At 48.4% G+C, this 17,529-nt stretch overlaps 1 protein-coding gene across 3 annotated transcripts in view; it reads left to right on the forward strand.

The window, feature by feature from the left end:
- The window catches only part of UBR2 (ubiquitin protein ligase E3 component n-recognin 2), a 1,248,744-nt gene that overhangs the window by 1,080,231 nt on the left and 150,984 nt on the right, over nt 1-17,529 (forward strand). For all 3 annotated transcript variants that reach the window (XM_069233963.1, XM_069233965.1, XM_069233964.1), the window contains exon 42: nt 15,421-15,535. In XM_069233963.1, coding sequence (XP_069090064.1) covers nt 15,421-15,535 — 115 coding nt within the window. The remainder of the gene's footprint in view (nt 1-15,420; nt 15,536-17,529) is intronic.

Consider the following 17,529-nt stretch of genomic DNA (forward strand, 5'->3'; position numbering starts at 1 on the left):
TCCTTGAGCCTTTCAGCGCCAGCACGACAGCAGTCTGTCTTTCGCCCCTTTCGAGGCTTCGGAAGGGGCGTGGTACCACGCCAACCACAGTTTAGCCACCATCCTCAGGCTTCACAACATCCCAGAAGAGGATGTGGTCGTGGTACCATCAGACCCAGAGGGTCTGGCCAGAAGTCGGCCTCCACACAGCCCCCTCCCCCTCCCCCACCCCCCCCCCACTTCGCACAAGCCCTCATAGTATGGTTCTGCAGGATCACGTCCGTCCAGTTGGAGGGAGGATTCATTTTCATCTCCCTCACTGCTTTCCATCGCAACGGACAAGTGGGTCCTGCAGATCATACGGAAGGGCTACTCCCTTCCCTTCCAGTCTTTCCCTCCATCTATCCCTCCGACAAAGGAATGGCTGATGGAGGACCATCTGGTTTTGCTCCGCGAGGAAGTTACGGCTGTCTTGGCCAAGGGAGCCATAGAAAGAGTCCCGATATCAGAAGTAGGCAGTGGTTGTTACTCCAGCTACTTTTTGATTCCCAAAAAGAACAAAGACCTTTGCCCTATCTTGGATTTAAGGGATGTCAATCTCTTCCTCAAGAAGGATAAATTCAAGATGCTCACTCTTGCTCAGGTTTTGTCTGCCCTAGACCAAGGAGACTGAATGGTAGCATTAGATTTGCAGGATGCGTATTTCCATATTCCTATCCTGCCAGCCCACAGGCGTTACCTACGGTTCAAGGTGGGCCACGAGCACTTTCAGTTTACCGTGCTTCCTTTCGGTCTCACCAGTGCACCTCAGGTGTTCACAAAGGTGTTGGCAGTGGTGGAAGCTCATCTGCGCAGGTCAGGGATTTCAGTCTTCCCCTACCTAGACGATTGGCTGCTGAAGGCTCCTACGCTCCAGGCTCTTGTCACCCACCTCCAGACGACGGCGGACGTGATGCATTCGCTGGGGTTCACTATAAATGTGCCGAAGACACACCTGACTCCCTCTCAGAAGCTCACTTTCATCGGAGCTGTTATGGACACAGTGCAGTATCGGGCCTATCCTCCCGAACAGCGGGTCCGGGATATTCAGGTTATGATACCGATGTTTTGGCCTCTATTCTGGATTTCGGTGAGACAGACTCTGAGGCTGTTGGGACTCATGACTTCCTGCATCCTATTGGTCAAGCATGCCAGATGGCACATCAGGGCTCTACAGTGGGACCTGAAGTTCCAATGGGCACAGCATCAGGGAAATCTTACCGACGTGGTTCAGATCTTGGAGGGGACTGCAAAGGATTTGCAGTAGTGGTTAGTGAACTGCGATTGGGTCAAAGGCAGATTCCTCTCCCTTCCCCAACCAGATCTCACAGTAGTGACAGATGTGTCACTTCTGGGATGGGGCAGCCATCTGGAGAGGTGAAGATCAGAGGACACTGGTCTCTGGCGGAATCTGGGCTCCACATCAACTTGCGGGAGCTTCCGGCGATCCGTCTAGCATTAAAAGAATTTCTTCCTGTTGTGAAAGGGAAGGTAGTGCAGGTGTTCACGGACAAAACTACCGCAATGTGGTACTGCAACAAGCAGGGAGGGGTTGGGGTTGTGGACCCTTTATCAGGAGGCTTTACGTCTCTGGACATGGCTGGCATAGCAGGGCATGACCCTGGTGGTTCAACACCTGGCAGATTCTCTGAACGCCAGGGCGGACGAACTCAGCCGAAAATGCTTAGAGGATCACGAATGGTGTCTCCATCCAGAGGTGACGCAAGGACTCTTTCAGCAGTGGGGAGATCCTTGGTTAGATCTGTTCGCCCCCGTAGAGAACGCACAATGTCAGCAGTTTTGCGAGTTTCCAAGGGGGCTATCGCTAGGCGACGCTTTTCGTCGCGAGTGGAGTTCAGGCCTCCTGTAGGCCTTTCCGCCTATACCACTTCTGCCCAGTGTTCTCAAGAAAATCAAGAACGACTGGGCCCAAGTAATCCTAGTGGCTCTGGATTGGGCACGGAGAGTTTGGTATCCATAGCTTCTCAAAATTAGCATTGGTCCTCCAATCAGGCTGCCTCTTCAGGAGGATCTTCTGTCGCAGCAGCAGGGGAAGGTTCTCCACCCGAACCTGTCAACTCTGCGCCTTCATGCGTGGAGATTGAGCGGTGACAGTTGATGGTTTATGACCTCCCTTCCGAGGTCTGTGATGTCATTCTGGCAGCCAGACGTCCCTCTACTAAGTCGATTGACGCCTGCCGTTGGAAACATTTTGTTTCATATGGTACAGAGAGGTCTATTGATCCTCTTTCTTCTTCTCTGTCTAATATCCTCTTGTTTATACTATCGCTCGCCCAACAGGGTTCCTCCTTAGGGACTCTCAAGGGCTATCTTGCAGCCTTATCGGACTTTCTTCGGTTGCCCGATCAACCATCTTTGTTTAAATCACCTATAGTAGAGATTTTTGAGAGGGCTTGTGCATTTGTTCCCGCCTTTGCCTTCTGTTATGCCCCAGTGGGACCTTTATCTGGTTTTTACTTTCCTTATGTGTGCTCCCTTCGAGCCCTTACATAACTGTCCTCTTCGGCTGCTCACTATTAAGACTGCCATTTTGGTGGCAGTTACATCTAACAGAAGAGTGAGTGAGCTACAGGCTTTATCATCAAAACAGCTGTATCTCACAATCTTTCCTGAAAAAGTGGTTCTCAGAACTCGTGCCTCTTTCCTCCCCAAGGTGGTGACCCTTTTCAAAATATCACCCTGCCCACCTTCTTTGCACCACTGCATTCCTCTAAGGAAGAGGAGCGTCTCCATTGGCTGGACCCAAAAAGAGCGTTATCGTTCTATCTTGATCACACTAAAGAGTTCCGGGTGGATGACCAACTCTTTGTGGGATACGTTGATACAAAGAAGGGTCGGGCAGTACAGAAACGGTCCATTTCGCACTGGGTCGTTCTCTGTATAAAGATCTGCTACGCTTTGGCAAAGAAGCAGCCACCTGAGGGCTTGAGAGCTCACTCTACTAGGGGGAAAGCTGCTACCACTGCGTTAGCATGTGGTGTACCTGTGGTGGACATCTGTCAGGCTGCAACGTGGGCTTCCTTGTACAAGTTTGCAAAACACTACTGCCTGGATAGCCAGGTGAGAAGAGAGGGGCATTTTGCCCATTCTGTCTTGCAGACTTCCTGGTATAAAAATCTCCTTCAGACCCACCGCCATGGGTTATAGCTTGGGTAACTATTCTAAGGTAAGGAAGCTACAGCTAGAAGTCTCTATCCGATGAACAAGTTACTTACCTTCGGTAACGAGGTATCTGGTACAGACTCTATCTAGCTGTAGATTCCTTACACCCACCCAAGCCTCCCCGCTCTGCGGATATTTTTATACAAATATATATATTTATGTATATATATATATATATATATATCATTTTGGCATTTTTGCCTTTGTTAAAGGCATGTAAGAATTTTTACTTCAAACAGTCAAATAAAGAAGTAAAATCCATAACTGTTGTTTCTTCCATGACTCTGTGCTTCTGGTGTGGAAAGTTGTGGAAAAAGAACTGACGTACGAGTGCCGGGACGGTGTCTATATAGACAACTGTGAAGTCAGAGACTGCTCTGATGACGCATGCAGAGCTGGTCGACGCATGCGGATCCGAACAACGGCACCTGGCGGCGCGCGCAGGGTACTGCTCGACAGAAAAATTCCGGATTCAAAGCGGACGCCAGGGAATTCTAAGGTAAGGAATCTGCAGCAAGATAGTCTCTACCAGATACCTCGTTACCGAAGGTAAGTAACTTGTTCTTCAGACTTTGACAGGGACCTTGCTTCCTAAGTCAGATCCTGACCCTTAATCTTATGGGTTGGGGTATGGTGAGGATTAGGAGGGGTCTACTCGACCGTTTAAAATACCTGCTAGAAGATACCATGGGCTTTCGGATGGACCTCAGTGAGGCCAGTGGTCTGGAGACTTTCCCCGACACTGGCATGCTTTCTCCCCGTACCGTGGCTAAGGAGGAGGAGAAAGTGTCCTACTCATTGGTGGTGTGAAGAGCGGCTGAGGTCCTGGGCCTGGGATTGCCTTCGTTGGCAGTCAGGACCAACATCCTGACAGCGGTGCTTCAGTCTGGGGCTTCTGTAGGACGCTGAGTATATGGTGTACACTTATAACTGAGGCACCTTGTACTGAATCCAGGCAACCGTTAGTGATAGTGTAGGTGGCTCTAGATAACCAGAGCTCTGATAAGGGTAGCTTTGGGGAGCATCTAAGGCTTTTCCAGGAGGGTGCAAAGTGGTTGCAAATACCACAAGGTCAGTCAGTGAAATACACACATGAAAGAACCACACAGGTGTCAGAAAAATATGTAATATTCATCATTACACACACTAACTAGGGTATATTTCCTAACTGGAGATACAGTCATATAAAAAATATACTTAGCAACAGCTAAGCAAAGGTTTAGGAAAGTACCCTCTTTTTGGCATGGTGACCCCCCACTTTATGCCTACTTTATCAGTATTCTTGAACTGTTTTCACTGGGAAGCTGCTAACCAGGACCCCAGTGATTGTGTTTAGGACTTTGCACACCCCACAATTGGCATACTGGTGCCCCCATATAAGTCCCAGGTATATTGTACTTAGGTACCCAGGGCACTCGTTCCCTATGGGCTGCAAAATGTATTGTGCCACCCATGGGAGCCAATGCAAAATGTGTCTGTAGGCCTGCCATTGTAGTCTCCATGAAAACCATGCACCTTTTTACCACAGGTCACTGCACCAGGTCACTGTAAATCACCACTATGGTGGGCCCTCCTATCCCAGAGGGCACAGTGTAGGTCCCTATGTGGGGGGGCACCCCTGCCTCAGCAGAGGTGCCCCGAAAACTCCAGTTCCATTGCACTGGACCTTGTAGGTGCGGAGAAGCTAATTTACCCGTGTACTGAGCACAGGTCACTTTTGTCCAGCTACATAATGGTAATTCTGACCCAGGGCATGTTTGGTATCAAACATGTCAGAATCATCCCCCAATAATGTTGCCAGTATTGGTTGTATGATTCCATGCACTTTGGGAGCTCCTTAGAGGACCCCCAGTATTGCTCCTCCCAGTCTTCTGGGGTTTTCCGGGCAGCCAGCGCTTCTGCCACCCCACATACAGGTTTCTGCCCTCCTACTGCTTGACCAGGTCAGGCAGGGGAAGGCAGAACAAAGGATTTCCTGTGGAAGAGGGAGGCAATACCCTCTCCCCTTGGAAATAGGTGTTACATGGCTTTGGAGGGGTAGCCTTCCCAAGCCATTGGTATGCTTTGAAGGGCACTTTTGGTGCCCTCCTTGCATAAACCAGTCTGCACCGTTTCAGGGACCTCCAGTCCCTGCTCTGGCACGAAACTGATCAATGGAAAGGGGAGTAACCATTCCCCTTTCCAGCACCACCCCAGGGGTGGTGCCCAGAGCTCCTCCAGGTGTCCACTTGATTCTCCCATCTTGAATCCAAGGTGGGCAGAGGCCTCTGTGAGCTTCTGAGTGGCCAGGTCAGGCAGGTGACGTCACAGCCCACTCCTGTTAGGTGGTCATCCCACTAGGTTACCAGTCCCCCTTTTAGGGCTGTACATCCCTATCCCTATTGGGCTAAATCCTCCAAAACAGGATGGACGATTTCCCAAGGAGGCGTTCACTTCAGCTCTGGTCACCTTAGGGGTGGACCTGGCTGAGTGGGTGAATTCTCTTGGTTTTTCTCATTATCTCCCCGGACTTGCTGCCAAAAGTGGGGGCTGTGTCTGGGGGCCGGGCATCTCCACTAGCTGTAGTGTCCTGGGGAATTGTAACACAAATCCTGAGCCTTTGAGGCTCACTGCTAGGTGTTACAGTTCCTTGTAGGGGGGAGGTGTGAAGCACCTCCACCCAGTGCAGGCTTTGTTTCTGGCCCCAGAGAGCACAAAGGCTCTCACCCCAGGGGGTCAGAAACTCGTCTCTCAGTGGCAGGCTGGCACAGACCAGTCAGTCCTGCACTGAAGGATTGGGTTAAAATACAGGTGGCATCTCTAAGAAGCCCTCTGTGTGCATTTTGTAATAAATCCAACACTGGCATCAGTGTGGGTTTATTTTTCTGAGAGGTTTGATACCAAACTTCCCAGTGTTCAGTGTAGCCATTATGGAGCTGTGGAGTTCGTTTTTGACAAACTCCCAGACCATATACTTAATATGGCCACACTGTACTTACAATGTCTAAGGTTTTGCTTAGACACTGTAGGGCATACTGCTCATGCAGCTATGCCCTTACCCACCTGTGGTATAGTGCATCCTGCCTTAGGGCTTTAAGGCCTTCTAGAGGGGTGACCTACCTATGCCACAGGCTGTATTTTGAGTGCATGGCATTGTGAGGCCATGTCAACTTTGCCTTTTATTCCCCACCAACACACACAATCTACAATAGCAGTGCACATGTGCTGAGTGATGGGTCCCCAGGGTGGCATAATACATTCTGCAGCCCTTAGAGACCTTCCCTGGCCACAGGGCCCTTGGTCCCAGGGGTACCATTCACAAGGGACTTAGCTATGTGCCAGGGCTGTGCCAATTGTGGAGACAAAGGTACAGTTTTAGGGAACGAACACTTGGTTTGGGGCCTGGTTAGCAGGGTCCCAGAACACTTTCAATCATAGCTAGCATCAATAAAAGGCAAAAGATTAGGGGCTAACCATGCCAACAGTGGCATTTTTCTACACTTAGCACTCTCGACCATACCTTAAAAATTGGAGCATTACGTGGTCTAATTTTTACCTCTGGAAACCAATGTGTGGTTGCCTAGACCCCCTATATAGTTTGCCTATTTTTCCACCCTACATAGAGGCCCAGCCTCCTAAACCTCAATCTTGTCCTTACTTATTTTATGTGTACTCCCTTTGAGCCGATGCACAATTGCCCCTTATGGCTCCTTACTTTCGAAACTGTTTTTCTTGTTGCCATCACTTATGCTCGCAAAATGAGTGAGCTTCAGGCTCTATCTTCTAAACCTCCATTTTTGTCTGTGCACCCTGACAAAGTGGTGTAACGCACTAAGGCTTCCTTCCCAAAGTTGTTATACCGTTTCCTGTAGGCCAGTCCATCACTTTGCCTACTTTTTACGCACCTCCACATCCTTCTCCTGAGGAGGAGAGCTCCACTTCCTGGAGTTTGTAGGAAGCTGGCTCTATATATAGTATATCAAAATGAGATATAGTGTGCACAGAGTCCAGGGGTTTCCCAGACGCTTGAGAGAGGCTGAAATAGATAATACTAATGCTCTATTTGTGGTAGTGTGATCTAGCTGCTAGGTTTATCATATATTAGTGTTAAGCATTTGTTGTACATACACAAGCAATAAAAGAAATACACACTCAGTGATTTAACTCCAGATCAATAGAATTTTATATGGAAAAATATATTTTTGTTACTTTATTCCTATAACCACAAGCTTCAGTTTGCTGGTAAGTACATAAAATGAAAGGTACTTGGCATATATATGATCATGACTGAATAGAATCAACAATGTATACAGTTTTTCTTAAAATGGCAAAAAGCTATTTCAAAAAGTGTACACAATGCATTTTTCAACAGTTCCTGGGGGAAGAAAAGATAGTACAGTTTTGCAGGTAAGTATGCAACTTACAGTTCTTATCTCCGGAGTGTAGGTAGTCCATCGTTGGGGGCTCAAGTTAACCCCAAACCCCCTCCACCAGCAAAAAGGGGCCGGTCGAGTGCAGAAGTCAAAGAGGAAGCAAATTAACGTGTGCTCCTATGGAGAAAGGTGGTACTCAGAACTTGGTCTGATGGCAGGTAAGTACCTGTGGTTTCGGAGGGCAGACTGGGGGAGGTTCAAGATTGCCCTGGAGGGACCCCACATAGGCACCAAACACCCACCCTCAGCAGCACTAGGGCGGAGAGGTGCAGGGTGCAAACAGGATGTCGGGTTTTCAATGCAATTCTATGAGGGAACCCCGGGGGTCACTCTGAGGCTGCAGGCAAGGTCTAAGGGGGCTTCTTGGGCAAACCACCAGCTAGACAGGGAAGAGGGCCGTCTGCTGGTCGTTGCTGCAATGGGGGTCAGTTTCTCCAAGGCCTGGGGGCTGCGGGTGCAGTGGTTCTTCAGGCGTCTGTTATCTTCGTCCGGAGGTCACGGTCAGGGAGGTCCTCGGGATTCCCTCTGCACGTGTCGTCATGGAAGGGTCAACCTAGGGTGAATACTTGCTCACAATCACCTGGGGACCCTCTCTGGCTGGGTGGACCACCTGGATACAGGGCGTGGGCATTGTTTGCCCAGTGGTCAGGACTCGCGCATCTGGTGTGAGGTGGGGGGTCCTTGGTTGTAGGTTTCTTCCGACAGAGCCGCTGTCCTTGGGAGTTCTTGGTCCTTTTGGGTGCAGGGCAGTCCTCTGGAGTTGGCAGAGGTAGCTTGGCCCGCTGGACGTGTCGCTGGTCTTTTTTCAGGTTCTTTGAAGCAGGAGACAGGCCAGTAGGGCTGGGGCCAAAGCAGTTGTTGTCTTCCTTCTTCTCTGCTGGGGATTCAGCTTAGCATTCCTCCTTCTTGTAGGTTGCCAGGAATCTAATGAGCTGGATTCAAAGAGGCCTTTAAATCCTAGATTTAGGGGCGTGTTAGGGTCAGGGGGCAGTAGCCAATGGCTACTGTCCCTGAGGGTGGCTACACCCTCCTTGTGCCCACTCCCTTTGGGGAGAGGGGCACATTCCTATCCCTATTGGTCCCTGTCCTCCAAATCAAGATGGAAGATTCTGCAGGGCGGTGGTCACCTCAGCTCCTGAAACCTTAGGGGTGTTCCTGGCTGGGGAACTCCCTGTTTTCCCTAATTTTCCCACCGGACTTGCCGCCAAAAGTGAGGCTTTGTCTGGGTGGGGCGGGCATCTCCACTAGTTGGAGTGCCCTGGAGCACTGTAACCCGAGGCTTGAGCCTTTGAGGCTTACCACCAGGTGTTACAGTTCCTGCAGGGGGAGATGTGAAGCACCTACACTCAGGACAGGCTTTGTTTCTGACCACAGAGTGAACCAAGGCACTCATCCCATGTGACCAGAAACTTGTTGGAAAGAGGCAGGCTGGCACAGACCGGGTAGTCCTACTCTTGCAGTTGGGCTAACATACAGGGGGCATCTCTAAGATGCCCTCTGTGTGCATTTTTCAATAAATCCCACACTGGCATCAGTGTGGGTTTATTGTGCTGAGAAATATGATACCAAACTTAACAGTATTCAGTGAAGCCATTATGATGCTGTGGAGTTTGTAATGACAAACTCCCAGACCATATACTCAATATGGCCACAATACACTTACAATGTCTAACTATGGACTTAGACACAGTCAATCAATCAATATATTTGTAAAGCGCGGCTAGTCACCTGCTAGGGTCTCAAGGCGCGGGGGGGCAGTAAGTGAGTGGTCGACGATGAACAGAGAGGTTCAGGTGAAGAGCCAAGTTGTGCAGTCTTTTCTGAATTGCGATAGAGTGGGAGATCTTCTGGGGTGGATGCGAAGGGAGTTCCAGGTGTTGGTGGCGTGGTAGGAGAAAGACCACCTTCTGACTGTGGCCTTCTGGACGTGTGGGACAGGGGCGAGGTGGGCGGAGCGGAGCTGCCTGGTGGGCGTGTAGAAGTGGAGTCTCTGGTTGAGTTATTCTGGTCCGGCATTGTGAAAGGCTTTGAATGCGTGCGTGAGACGTTTGAGTGTGATTCTCTTGTCTACTGGTAGCCAATGCCGGTCTCTCAGTAGGATGGAGGTGTGGCTGTGTTTGGGGGCGTTTTTTTAATTAGACGGGCAGAGGCGTTCTGTATGCTTTGCAGTCTTTTCTGTACCTTGGTTCGGGCATAGAGTGTGTTGCTGTAGTCCAGGCGGCTGCTGACGAGAGGCCTGGGTGACTGTTCTTTTGGATTTGGTTGAGATCCATTTGAAGATCTTCCAGGGCATGAGCATGGTGTTGAAACAGGCGGAGGAGAATGCGCTGACTTGACGATTCATCAAGAGTGCTGAGTCCAGGATGAATCTGGGATTGCGGGCGTGGTCGGTGGGGGCCGGAGCACCTCCTAGGTCAGTGGGCCACCAGGGGAATGTCCCAGGCTGATGGGTTGTTCCTGATGACGAGGACTTCTGTTCTTTCGGTATTTAGCTTAAGGCAGCTCTCCATATTGCTCATGCAGCTATGCCCTCACCGGTGTTATGGTGCACCCTGTCTTAGGGGTGTAAGGCCTGCTAGAGGGGTGACTTACCTATGCCACAGGCAGTGTTTTGTGGGCATGGCATCCTGAGGGCCTTTCTCTCCCCACCAACACACACAATCTGCAATGGCAGTGTGCATGGGTTTGGTGAGGGGTCCCTTAGGGTGGCATAACACATGCTGCAGCTCTTAGAGACCCTCCCTGGCCACAGGGCACTTGGTACCACTGGTACCTTTTACAAGGGACTTAGCTGCGTGCCAGAGGTGTGCCAATTGTGTGTACATTGGTACATTTTTAGGGAAAGAACACTGGTGCTGGGGCCTGGTCAGTCATGTCAGCATCAATATTAAGCAAAAAATGGGGGGGGGGGTTAGTAACTGCAACAAGAGCCATTTTCCTGCACTTGAGCCTGCCTTCATTTCACTAATACAGGAGACCTGGCATAAGGTGACCCCATAGGTGTTCACCACACCAGGCCAGCGTCCTACACCTGACACTGTTGGTGTGCCTTCGGGCCCCATGGAGTCAGAAGGCGCCCCTTCGGGTTCTGTGCCAGCTTCGGCGCCAAGGGGCATCCAAGGACACCTTTTCATGTAGGCCAATTAATCACCCTGCCTACTTTTTACGCACCCTGACATCCCTCTCATGAGGAGGAGAGACTCCACCGTCTAGATCCAAAACAAGCATTGGCATTCTACCAAAATTGTACCAAAGATTTCTTGGTGGATGATCAACTCGTTGTCGGTTATGTGAGTGTGCAGAAAGGAAGGGCGGTGCAGAAGAGGACCATCTTGCGATGGGTAGTCCTCTCCATCAAAATGTGCTACGCTTTGGCGAAAAAGTAACCCCCCATGAGGGTTTACAGGCTCATTCTACCAGAGCAACTGCTGCTACCACAGCATTAGCACACAGAGTTCTAGTTCTGGATATCTGTCAGGCAGCGACACGGGCATCTCTGCACACATTCACTAAACATTACTGCCTGGATAGTCCAGTCTGCAGAGAAGGCTACTTCGGCCGTTCATTCCTGCAGCACGTCTTGGTTTAATCTTAGTTTGCAGCCCACTACCGGGGATGGTATTGCTCGGGTGTCTATTCTAAGGTAAGAACTCTGCAACTAGAAGTCTCTATCAGACGTGCTGATTCCTTACCGACCCACCCATCCTTCCCGCTTGTGAACTAATTTCTACAGACAGGGCTTCCCCATTCACGGCCTTAGTTCTAGTGCACCAATTTAAGTGTTCTTTGCAACTCTGTGCTTTGGTGTGGAAAGTCGTGAAAAGAAACTGCCGTCACTGCGCTTACGCGGCGTCTATGTACTACTCCCGAAGTCATCACAGTGACTATGACTCGTCCGATGCCCGCGGAGTCGACCGACACGCAAGGGTATTGCTCGAAGAAAAAGTCTCCGGATCCAGTCTGACGCCTTGGGGAAAATTCTAAGGGAAGGAATCTGCAATTAGAATAGGTCTCTACCAGATATATTGTTACCAAAGGTAAGTAAGCTGTACTTCATGAGTTAGCACAAGTTAGTAGTCAGCATGTAAACTTGTATACACCAATTGGACGATCAAGTCATTCCACAGTAAAAACTGTTGTTTCGCTTGTTTTACTGTCAGGACATGTAAAGTTCAAGTCCTGCCTGGGTCATGCTTTGCACCCTGCCTTTAGTGCTTGATTAGCCTGCCAGAGGGGTGACTTACACATGTCCAGGGAAAGTGTCTTTACCATTGCCTTCAATGGCAAAGTCTGACTAGCAGGACACAACTGCTCTGCTGGTCTGCAGTGGTGGACTGGGAGACTTGTTTTGCTTGGGGGACCTTCAGGGTGGCACAATCAGTGCTGCAAGCCCTGGGGTACCCCCTCTAACTTACATTCTCTGGTTACCAGGGTGCCATTTCCTAGGGACTTACAGGTAAGTTAGCAATTTCCAGTTGGATATAGGAAGTTCAACGTACACTTTAGGGTCAGGGCACCTGCACTGATGTCTGGTTGGCATGCCTTAGTGCACTCTGAATGGAAAAACTAGCAGCATCAGTCAAAAGACTTGGGGCTGACCATACAAAAAGATGCATTTACTTACAAAACCTTATAGTTATATATATATATATATATATATATATATATATATATATATATATATATATATATATATATATATATATATATATATATATATATATTAGTAAAACATCTAGTCGATTGAGGGAACATTTTGAAAGCCCCAAGTGTGATATGACCAGATCGCAAGAAGTATGATCATCAATCACAGTTTGTATTGGTTTTGAGTGGGTCCAAGACTTCTGAGGTAGTCATTGGTTCTTTATGAATCTTTAAATATTTCAGCCATGTTTGGGGTGTTACTTGGTTACCTACTTCCAATAGACCCCAGTAACCATTAAATAGCCTGGAAAGAGCATACTCAGAGTATTATTCCTCATACTAAATATTCGCCTCCCCACATATGCACTTTTTAATACAACTTAAAGTTAAGCCATCAGCCGTTAAAGCTGTAGTGTCTAATGCCTGTTGAACTGTCATTTTCATTGGTATATTTGTCATGTTTACCTTGTGGAGTTGTTAGAACTCCTTTCCTAGGGCCACAGGACAAGCAGGATCTACTGGGCCCAGCCATTGTGGCTTGGGCCTTTTACTCCAGATATCCAGTGGGTAAGCTTGCTATGGGCTCTGAGCAACTGGACCAAGTACCTCTTCAGTACTTGACTGCCTGTAGTAGCAAGAGTCAAGCAGTCCAAAGCCTCTCATAATTGAGATTAGGAGTAAAGTGAGCCTAGGTTTACAACTCAAAATAAGCCCAATAATCCCATTAAATGATTGTCCATTCAAATACTTGCTTCTATGTAAAAAGGAGTATTAATCTACTAACTTAGATCTTCCTGAGGCAGGCTCACTAGGGTTATCCGGTTCAGCTCCTGGCTCACTTCCCCGTCTATGGGTGATGGTTATTCCTCATTCATATATGGGGACATCCAAGCTAGGCCACACTAGTGGTTTCAATTCTTAAACGTTCATAAGGAGGCTTTGAGCAATGGTCCACGAGTCCCTGCACCTGGTTCCCACAGGAACTGATAGCCTGGTATTCTTACCCACATTTTCTGGGATAGCGGTTTAGAGCCCGTGGGCACACTTTCCCTGACTGACAGTGGACAGAATCCTGGAATCTGCTGCTGCGATAGCAGATGCCCACGGCACTCCTCTGATTTGGCACTTTACCTTATATGTCCAGGAGCTGGTCTTGGGTGCCCTCGAATCAGCAGGTGAAACTTGATGCTAACTCCACAGGTCATAACCCGCTAGGTGACTAGGGATCACACAGTTCACACCGGCAGACGGCCTGATACTCACACTGTTCTTGGCGGACCAGAATCTCACACTCGGCTCCTGGGATCCTCTCAGTAGGACCCCACTGGAACTTACTCCCTTCTCACAGGGCCCACTTGTCCGGGGTCAGAGAGAGTCTGGTGCTCCACATTCCAGGCGAATGTTTTTGATTCTCCCGGGTGATGTCCTCTCACCTAGCATCATAGGCTGGCAGACCCTTAGTCCACAGTCCTTGTCACAACTGAAAGAACTCATGTTGAGTTTCTCTACTGTGATGTGCAGCTTCAGTTTGACAATCTTGTAGTCTCAAGCTCCCCTTTTTAAATCTATTTGAGCCATACTTGTGCCACGCCTCCAGCTAGCTCTGGTACTCCCAAAATGAGATCCTGTGTCTTCCATGTGTTGTGCCCATTAAAAACACACACACCTTTGCTCACACACAAACACAAGTACAAAACCTCCAGTGTATTGTACTGTTGCACAGGCATACATACATCATAGCATGCTCAGGGAATACCACACACAACTGCCTACTTATGAGGTACCGGCTTACATATAGCCTACACGTACACATAAGCATGTACAATATTACCTGATGCATGGTTCCTTCTCAGAGGCACACATGTATCCCAATGCGTGCACGTATATCCCAACGTGCACACGCAACAAAGTGTACAATATTCGGATGCATGGTACTGTCTTGCTGGCACGTGTCCAGGCATGCACACGTAATCATGCTCACTATCTTCGGATTCATTCTACTTTTCCACTGACACATACATCCCAGTGCCTCACACAATATAGTGCAGGCCCACAGCTTCAGAACTTTACCAGAGCGGGACAGGAGGCGCCACTCCTGTGACACAGGTTAAAAAAGACCTGTTTGTTCTACTGATCGCTAAAAGCTAAAACATCATGAAATGCTGTCAACATTTTACTCATGCTACTTAACTTCCAGGGAATGCGGTAGTCATCCACCCCTTGATGATAGTGCTTTGGTTGCCCCTCCTGGTTTAAGCAGACCACAGTCCATGAGACAGGGTTAGATCGTAGTGCACACGTATAGTGTTCGCTCCTGTCCAAAAATTATTTCCAAGGATCCAGATAACACCTCAGCTGTGGCATTCTGGGAAGGGATGCACGTCTATCACCAAGCGAGGGAATTTTCCATCCCACATGGCATATCTTGCAGTTGATTAGTTAGCAAATGTTTTCTACTGGCTCCGCTTGTTGTATATAGCTTTTGTGTATTGTAATAGATTCATCAATGTACCAAACAAGGTGAAAGCAATAATGCCCCTTGTTGATACATACAGCTGGACTCAGCAAGCTTTTTCTCAGTTCCGGGCCCATCAAAACCTTTAAACAATGTACTATGTTTGACATTGTGTTTTTGCAAGCAGGTCAGCTGCATTGGGTTATGAAGGTGTGCGTTCTTGATGCTGTAATGTAGGCTCTGAGTTTCTACTTAAGACACACTGAAGCACTTAGTGTTTGATTTCTAGTTCATTTACATTACTTAGCCGAGTTGTAGTACCAAATACTAATCTTACAGCATGACTGATGGGTGAGAGATAAGGCTGATTAATGGAAGTGGCGTGTAGCTGGGCTTTAGACTTGCACAGAGAATAAGCATAATACATTCAAACATGCTTTTACTTAGGTGGTTCTATAATATTTACCTGCACTTAACTTGACATTGCCATTTGTCTAATAGTTCATACACAGTACAACTAGTTAAAAGGTTAGGCATTGTTAGTTATTTAGTATTTTGTGTAAGGAGAGGGTTGTTCAAATTATCAATTTTCAATTAAAAAACACTGAGGAAGTTGGGGATTGACTGTTTTGCGTAAACTAGGATGATGCAATTTATATTATATGTGCTGATTTAATAACCTTAACAACAATCTATTTGTTTCTGCAGTTGGAACAAGTGGAGCAAACCAGTTTGAGTATTTATGTAGCTATCTTTCACTTCCGACAAACCTTGTATGCCTTTTTCAAGAAAACAACACAATCATGACCAGTTTAATAAAAAGGTAACCATAAAATGCTCTGTCCTAAAAAGTCAATTTATGAAATGTTTGTAAGGTAGCACCATCTAAAGAAGCCTAGTTAAATCGGAGATCAAAGAGGTTGGGACATGGGCCTGATAATTCCTTCATATTTGAATGTAAAACGTCTTACATGTTTGAGTTGCCGTCTGCTAATTAATGAGTGTATAATTATTACTTCATTTACTTATGGGAATTAGGCCCCCGAGGGAATACAGGATTTTGTAACTGCTTGCGGTAAGAACTATTTTTCTTGTGTTGGGAATGCTTTGTAAATCTTAAATCCATTTTTTACAGCCTTTTAATTTCTTACAAGTTTTGCAGGAAGCATTTAATTTCACATGCTGCGTAATAGATGTTAGCTAATGTAGAAAAAGTGTGTCTTTTGACATGGTCACTGTAGGGAAGTACCCTCTTCTTGGTATAGTTACCACCACTTTTTGCCTTTTTTCAGTATGTTTTGACTGTGTTCACTAGGATCCTGCTACCCAGGACCCCAGTAACTTTGCTCTCTCCCTATAAACTTGGTTACCTGGACCACAAGCACCCCACATTAGGCATTTGGGTGCCCCTTTATAAGTCCCTGGTATATTATACCCAGGCATTGGGACACCAGGGGTCCCCATTGGCTGCAGCATGTAGTATGCCACCCATGCGGAGCCCATGCAAAGTGTAGCTGCAGGCCTGGCATTGCAGCCTGCGTGAAAAGGTGCATGCACCCTTTTTCACTAAAGGCACTGCATCAGGTCACTAAGTCACTCCTATGGTAGGCCCTCCTAGCCCAGACGGCAGGGTGCCACAACCTCTGTGTGAGGGCACCCCTGCATGAGCAGAGGTGCCCCCACGAACTCCAGATCCATTTTCCTGGACGTTGTGAGTGCGGGACGCTATTTTACGCGTGTACTGAACATAGTTCACTACCTGTGTCCAGCTACATAATGGTAACTCCGAACCTACGCATGTTTGGTATCAAACATGTCGGAATCATACCCCAATACTGTTGGAAGTATGATTCCATGCACTCTGGGGGCTCCTTAGAGGACCCCCAGCATTGCTCCTAACAGCTTTCTGGGGTTTTCCGGGCAGCCCAAGTTGCTGCCACCTCTCAGACAGTTTTCTGCCCTCCTGCGGCTTGAACAGGTCAAGCCCAGGAAGGCAGAACAAAGGATTTTCTTTGGGAGAGGAAAGCAACACCCTCTCCCTCTGGAAATAGGTGTTACATGGCTTGGGAGGGATAGCCTCCCCAAGCCACTGGTATGCTTTGAAGGGCACATTTGGTGCCCTTCTTGCAAAAACCAGTCAGCACCAGTTCAGGGACCTTCAGTCTCTGCTCTGTTGCGAAACTGGGCAATGGAAAGGGAAGTAACCACTCCCCTGTCCATCACCACCCCAGGAGTGGTGCCCAGAGCTCCTCCAGATGGCACCTTGATTCTGCCATCTTAAATCCAAGGTGGGCAGAGGGCTCTGGGAACATCTGAGTGGCCAGTCAAGCAGGTTACCTCACAGCCCCCTCCTGATAGGCAGTCACCTGGCTTGGTGACCAATCCCCCTTCCAGGGCTATTAGTGTCTCCCTCTTGGGTGGGAACTCAGATTTGATGTGCAGGACTCCAGCAGGACTCCTCTGCAAGGTTTACTTCGACTTCTGGCCACTGGAACCGTAGCTGGACTGCACAGGAACCTACAATCTGCAGCTACAGCGACGACACTGCTCTGCAACATTGTTTCTTGGGCTCCTTCCAGCAACTGCATCATTTGCCCAGCTGTGCATCCTCTGAGGGCAGCAAATCTTCAGTCTGCACAAGAAGCAAGAAGGAATCTCCCTTGAAGTGAAGGAGTCACTTTTCTGCATCTGCAGGCACCAACTGCAACGATGACTGGCTGCGTGGAACCTGCATTACAGGTGGTGGTCTGGAGTGGTCCCCTTGGTCCTGTCTGCCAGCTATCCACCTTTGGTGAAGGTAAGCCCTTGCCTTCCCAC

The sequence above is a fragment of the Pleurodeles waltl genome, chromosome 5, assembly GCF_031143425.1.
Source record: "Pleurodeles waltl isolate 20211129_DDA chromosome 5, aPleWal1.hap1.20221129, whole genome shotgun sequence".
Lineage (NCBI taxonomy): Eukaryota > Metazoa > Chordata > Amphibia > Caudata > Salamandridae > Pleurodeles > Pleurodeles waltl.